The 6,000-nt window shown below is 38.1% G+C and overlaps 1 protein-coding gene across 1 annotated transcript in view; it reads right to left on the reverse strand.

Moving 5' to 3' along the window:
* Positions 1-3,619: 3,619 nt before the first annotated feature.
* The window catches only part of hand2 (heart and neural crest derivatives expressed 2), a 3,071-nt gene continuing 690 nt past the window's right edge, over positions 3,620-6,000 (reverse strand). Inside the window, exons 1-2 of the mRNA XM_027177513.2 lie at positions 5,530-6,000; positions 3,620-4,282 (exon numbers count right to left, since the gene is read on the reverse strand). The exon at positions 5,530-6,000 is cut by the window's right edge and continues 690 nt beyond it. Coding sequence (XP_027033314.1) covers positions 4,184-4,282; positions 5,530-6,000 — 570 coding nt within the window. The 3' untranslated portion in view covers positions 3,620-4,183. The remainder of the gene's footprint in view (positions 4,283-5,529) is intronic.

The following is a 6,000-nucleotide window of genomic DNA, read 5'->3' on the forward strand; positions in this document are numbered from 1 at the left end:
AAATAAGGCTAAATGCTGCCCAGAAGCACACCAAATATCCAGAAGGGAAAGTTATACCCTACAAATATAAACCATTTTTATGCGTAACACAAGCTGTAGTGTCACTGCATATTAACACAAGTCAAGTCTAAGCTACATCTCTCTCTCTCTCTCTCTCTCTCTCTCTCTCTCTCTCTCTCTCTCTCTCTCTCTCTCTCTCTCTCTCTCTCTCTCTCTCTCTCTCTCGCATTTGTTGATTTGTATTAGCACTATTTTTTAATTATTGTTTCGAGAACACATGAATGACTTGGTACTTAAACCACACAGATGAATGGAAGTTTTGCTTGAGTTGCAAAACTTTTACAAAAACGTTTGTTTGGTTTGTTGGTTGTTTTTTGTTTGTTTGCACAATGGCCATTAAAAAAACAGCCAAAATCTTATTTCTATTATATCTATTCATTTTTAGTACCTCACGTTTTCCTTTTCTCTGTATTTTCCCTTCATGCTCTTGAGTTTATTTTACTAGCTAGGCTAGCTTACCCGTTTTATTCCGTTTTTTTTCTTTAATCTTTGTAGAAATTGGAAGCACAACCGGCCCTAATGTAGCCTTGTGTCTCAGGAAGAGACTCCGTTTTAAAGACTTCTTCCTCTAAGATAAACTTCTTTACGTGCTGTCGGTGCAGCCGCCTGCAGATGCGTATCAGATTGGGATCCTACTGTCTGCCAACACAAAGCCGAAGGCACATTCTCCAGCCTTTCGTTTGTGTTGGCAGTCTAACATTCCACACACAAAAAAATGACATCATCATCGTTTTTATTTTATATATATTTTTTTATTTCCACATCATGTAAGGCCTTCACATGGAGCCCAAGCACCGTGCGTGGGCTGCGCCTCAAACCTCACACTACCATACTTAAAATATGTCAACCATTGTTGTCAGTAAGTGTAGGCTGCCTGCGAAGTGCATGACACGACAAAATGCTTTCTGATGACTCGCTAACAAATCGTGTAGCCAGAAAAGATTTGTTTAGCTTAAAGCCGCATGTATTATGCAGTGTCTAGCAGGGCTAGCTATTACATACATGGTGCCAGTGGATGTTCTTAGTTCACTAGAACCCACTGTGCAACACCTGCGTCAATAAACAAGTTCTTTCCTGAACTACAGGTGAATTGTATTGAACGTAATCACAACGCAGTGCAGAGAGCTGTCCAGGGCTGGGATGGAGATCAACTGATGGCTCCATATACCGTCAGTTCTGACCTCAATATGTCTGCTAAACCGCACTGCAGACTGAACAAAAACGTGGAGGAGGGACTTGTGAACTTAATCGTTTACAGATGTCTGTTAATACCAGGAAAGAGAGATCTTATTCGGTCCACATGCTTTAAAATCTATATCATGGCACAGTAAAGTGCGAGCTGGAGCTTAACATAACTGGCACAGAGACAAAGGCAAGCAGACTGAGTTATTAGGCCCGTGACTCACGGTAATCATGTTGCATGTCAGTGAAACAAATAAGACAAAGTATCTATTTGTTATTTTTTTAAACTCTGAAAAGTTGGTTTCAATTTCCCCTCGAGCGATAAGGTATTTTAATAATAGGTTTTGATGTTAGATATTAGATGGCGCAGCTTACACTGGGATTGCAGTCCCAAAGCTTAGTTTCTCTTCAGCTGGAACACTGGGTGCCAGACACTGAAGACAATCCTCTACATCAACGGACCGCACGATTATAAAATAATAACTTGAATAAATATGCCATGACATCCTAATAGTACGCTATTTTCCACTGTTATTTCTTTAATTAAATAGTTTTCTAGGTTCCGCCCCCATTCCAGCACAGTGGAACGATGCGTTTCCATGGAATCAGAACGCGACCTGGACCATTCTGATAGCACGTGCTAGTGTTGTTGGATTACACGACTTATTTACGTTACAGAATTAGACGAATAAACAAATCCTACTGTTGCTGTGGACTTATCGTAAGCACTATAAGCACTGGACTGACTTTTGGACTGAACTGACTTTCAAAAGAGTAGCGGGTCACCATGGGGTCAGAGAATTATCAGGATCTTTAATCAAGACGGTTGATTTTTTTTTTTTATCTCAGACGCCATCTTGACAGAGACAACAAATTATCTTAGCTATAATTATCAGTTCAATTGAAAGCAAACGATAGAGTGTGTATAGCCTAATGCGTGATTAGGTTATCTAATGCAATCGTACTGGCTTTAAATCGTCTTCTTTGCGCCGATGATTTATTGCGCACTGGAGCCGCGGGGTTACATACTTTTTCATTATAAATATAACGCATCTTTGGCCTATAGATAAAAAGGTTAAAACCAGCAGCATTTTAAATTGTGGTGTTTTTGGGAAGTCCTTGCAATATCTTGTAATATAGAGAGTTTCCTTTTACAGAATGCATGCAGAAATATTATCCGTTCAAAGAAGCAAAAAAAAAAAAGAAAAAAAGAAAAAAGGATGTATAGAAAATATGAGGATCATGTGACCAAATAAATCTAAAATTAACAAAGATACCCTCAATACCCAATGCAATTGGAATATGTATTAGTATTTTTATTTTTTATTTTTTGTAATTACACGTCCATAATACTCTAAGTTTAAATGAAATCCACTTATTTTTCTCTCTCAATGCAACAGTGATGCAAAAATGACTGAAACACGCATTTATACCAGACCCAACAACACTATTCTCAAAGCCAAACCCCAGTTATTCAGGGTAAACCCTCGTCCTGCAGTGAAGTTTGATAGGCGTGTTATCAATCACCTGCACATCCGATAGTCCACCTCAGCCTGACCCTCCTCGCTTATTTCACTCCTAATGCCAATCTTGCATTTTTTTTACCCCACCGGCTCCAGTGTGTCTGCCCTTTCAGCTGATTGGAGGAAAGAAACAAACTGCTCCGTAAATTCAAGTCCTAGCATACGATTTTTTTTTAAAATAGCCTTTTACAGAACAGATACTTTTAAAACTGTGCGAAATGTTACACTTTGGACTTTTATGCGTGTGTGTGTGTGTGTGTGTGTGTGTGTGTGTGTGTGTGTGTGTGTGTGTGTGTGTGTGTGTGTGTGTGTGACTAGATGTCACAGCGCCTGTAAAAATTAAGATTATAGAGTAAACTTTTATAAAACCTTATTTTATAAAAGTTATCTGGAGAGTTCTTTTAAACAAATTTGTCAATATTTAATGGCTACGCATTTTGTGTGTGTGTGTGTGTGTGTGTGTGTGTGTGTGTGTGTGTGTGTGTGTGTGTGTGTGTGTGTGTGTGTGTGTGTGTGTGTGTGTGTGTGTAAAATGCATCCTATAGAAGCATTGGATTTATTACTATTCCACAATAAACCAGGCACAATGCATTTAAACATAACATCATGCCAATGATAAATTACTCTGTGCAACTACACAAATGGCGAGTTTGTCAAAACGTTTTATAAACATAGCTACAAATCTCTGTTCTCTCTATAAGTGCTGTTTTAATGACGTTTTAAAATATTTTTTACTTCTTTTTCTATATTAGTATTTATTGCAAGATGGTTTATTTGCCTGTAGATCTTAAAATGTTTTAGAAAAGAAACGTCTAATTTATCGACGTGTTTATCAATGCAAACAGAAGATTAAGCTCATTTAAAACACAGTGGTTTATTGAATTAATTACATCGTTTACATCTTCAGATATTTTTTTCTTAATAAACTTCTGGTGTCTGGGCGGAAGTGCACTTGAGTGGACTCAACATTAGTTTTCAAACACGACCAGAGAGATTCCTATATATACGACCACAACAAAACAACATTTCAACACTTCATGACATTTTTTTGTCTTTCTCCAAATAAAACCTTATTTCAAATTGTTTCATTACTTCCTTGACCTCTCCTTTGGTATATTTTTTCTATTCAGAGAAATGGAAGGAGAAAGACAGAGAGACCTACGCTTTGACTTTAGTGGCAGACATTCACCACAAACTAGACAACAATAGCAACAACAACAACAACAACAACAACAATAACACAATCCCTTACCAAGAGGGGCATCCTCCTCTTAAAAATGGAATGTTTTTTGTTTTGTCTTCAAGGATCCACTGTCCGTAGAAATTGCACATAAATATTCCATTAAATAAAGTTAGTGTAAAAAAAAAAAAAAAAAAAAAAAAAGACAAGAAAAGGCCTCAATTCAAGGTTTTTAAGTTCACTGTTTCAGTTCCAAAGCCCAGACGTGTTGCGGCCAACCAGTTCTCCCTTTGGGTTTCTTGTCATTGCTGCTCCCTGAACATTTCAAAACTTCATTCTGTTCCAAACACAAAAAAAGAAGCCTTTTATTGACATGGCCGTAACACAACCAAACCCCTATTTCAATCATTTCACTCGTGCTAACTGTATTAAAAGGTCAATAACTTTATGCAATATAATGTCATGGAAGTGTGGCGAAATACAGAAACTGCCATGTTGTATATCGACTACCATAAACGATAAAAGCCTGTAGGAAATTCTTCCCAATAATTCTTACATTTTTAGAGTTAGATTATCTTTTAAGGTAAATTGTCATGTCCAAGAACTGATGTAAAAACCCCAAACAAACCTGGCAAAAAAAATACAAATCCTGCTGCAAACTTTAAGCGAGTTTCCTGCATAAATAAATATTACATTTATGAAACGTATTATTATATTAAACTTCCCAAAATCTACTAATTATAATTTGTACGCACTACTTTTGTCACAAAAAATTGCTTGTTTGCTTTAAAAAAATTACGAGAGAGAAAAGTAGAGAAAATCTAAATATCCTAAATGTTAACTGAATAGCCTATGGGTTAATAAATGTATAGTAAGAAATAGTAATTTCTTAGTTATTATTATCTGATTAATCTTACTAGAGCTTCAATGTTTTGTTTGTTTTGTTTGCCATAAAAAGGAAACGTTACCAAAACGCAGTGTTAATATAATAAAGCATAAAAATATAAATGTCATATGAAACAAATACAAATATCAAATACAGTATGTAAAGTTCCTGAGCTTTGTGTGTAATCTGATTAGGTTAAACTTTCCTAAAAGTACAAAATATATATATATTTTAATAGTGACGGGTAGAGTATTAATTTGGATGCTTGCTTTACTATTTAACTGTGATTATTGTTGTGCGATTTTTTGCAGTAAAACACCAGCATGTTTCTTTTTTCTTTTCCCACGGCTTCATAAGGGGTTTCTGTTATTGAAAAATACATTGTTCTCACGATATGCACTTTCAAGTGTTACAAATCTATGCAGGAAATGCCAAAGACCTGGGTGCTCGTATATTTAAGATTCTTATAGATAAATACACAAATATACACACTCACTAGAGTTTGCAGCAAAAAAAGTCAAAATCTACCATCAGATTTGTTCAAATGATCCTGGGGCTATAGTGGCATGCAGACTATTTAGCATCAATACATATTAGTAAAAAAAAAACGTTGCATGCAAATCCTTTGCTGTGTTCCTGTGTATACTGGAATAATTGTTGATAAGAAAACAACTAAAAGTAAACACACAAACACGCACCGTTTCTTTCTTCCTCCTCTCCTCTTTGGAGTCCGCCTTCCTGAACTCGGCCTTGAAGGCCTCCGTCTCGCCGCCACCGTGCTGCTCGTGTTTGTCCAGGATGTCCATGAGGTAGGCAATGTAGCTGGTAGCGAGGCGCAACGTTTTTATCTTGGACAGCTTGGTGTCTGCGGGCACGTTAGGGATGCACTCGCGCAGTTCGGCGAACGCGCTGTTGATGCTCTGAGTCCTGCGTCTCTCCTTCCGGTTCGCCGTGGGCCTCCGCTTCACGGTGCGCGGCACCACCATCATGCCCGGGACGAGTGCTCCTGCGCCGCCTGCTCCGTAGGGCCCGTGCTCCAACCCAGGCCCAGGCGCACACACACCACCGGCGGCGTTATTGGTGGTGTATTCGGGGCTGTAGGATGAAGGCGCCATGCCGTAGTCCGGCGGCGGCGACATGTCCGCGTGTCCAATAAGCCACCCGTGGAA

This window comes from Tachysurus fulvidraco, chromosome 4 (genome assembly GCF_022655615.1).
Source record: "Tachysurus fulvidraco isolate hzauxx_2018 chromosome 4, HZAU_PFXX_2.0, whole genome shotgun sequence".
Taxonomy (NCBI): domain Eukaryota; kingdom Metazoa; phylum Chordata; class Actinopteri; order Siluriformes; family Bagridae; genus Tachysurus; species Tachysurus fulvidraco.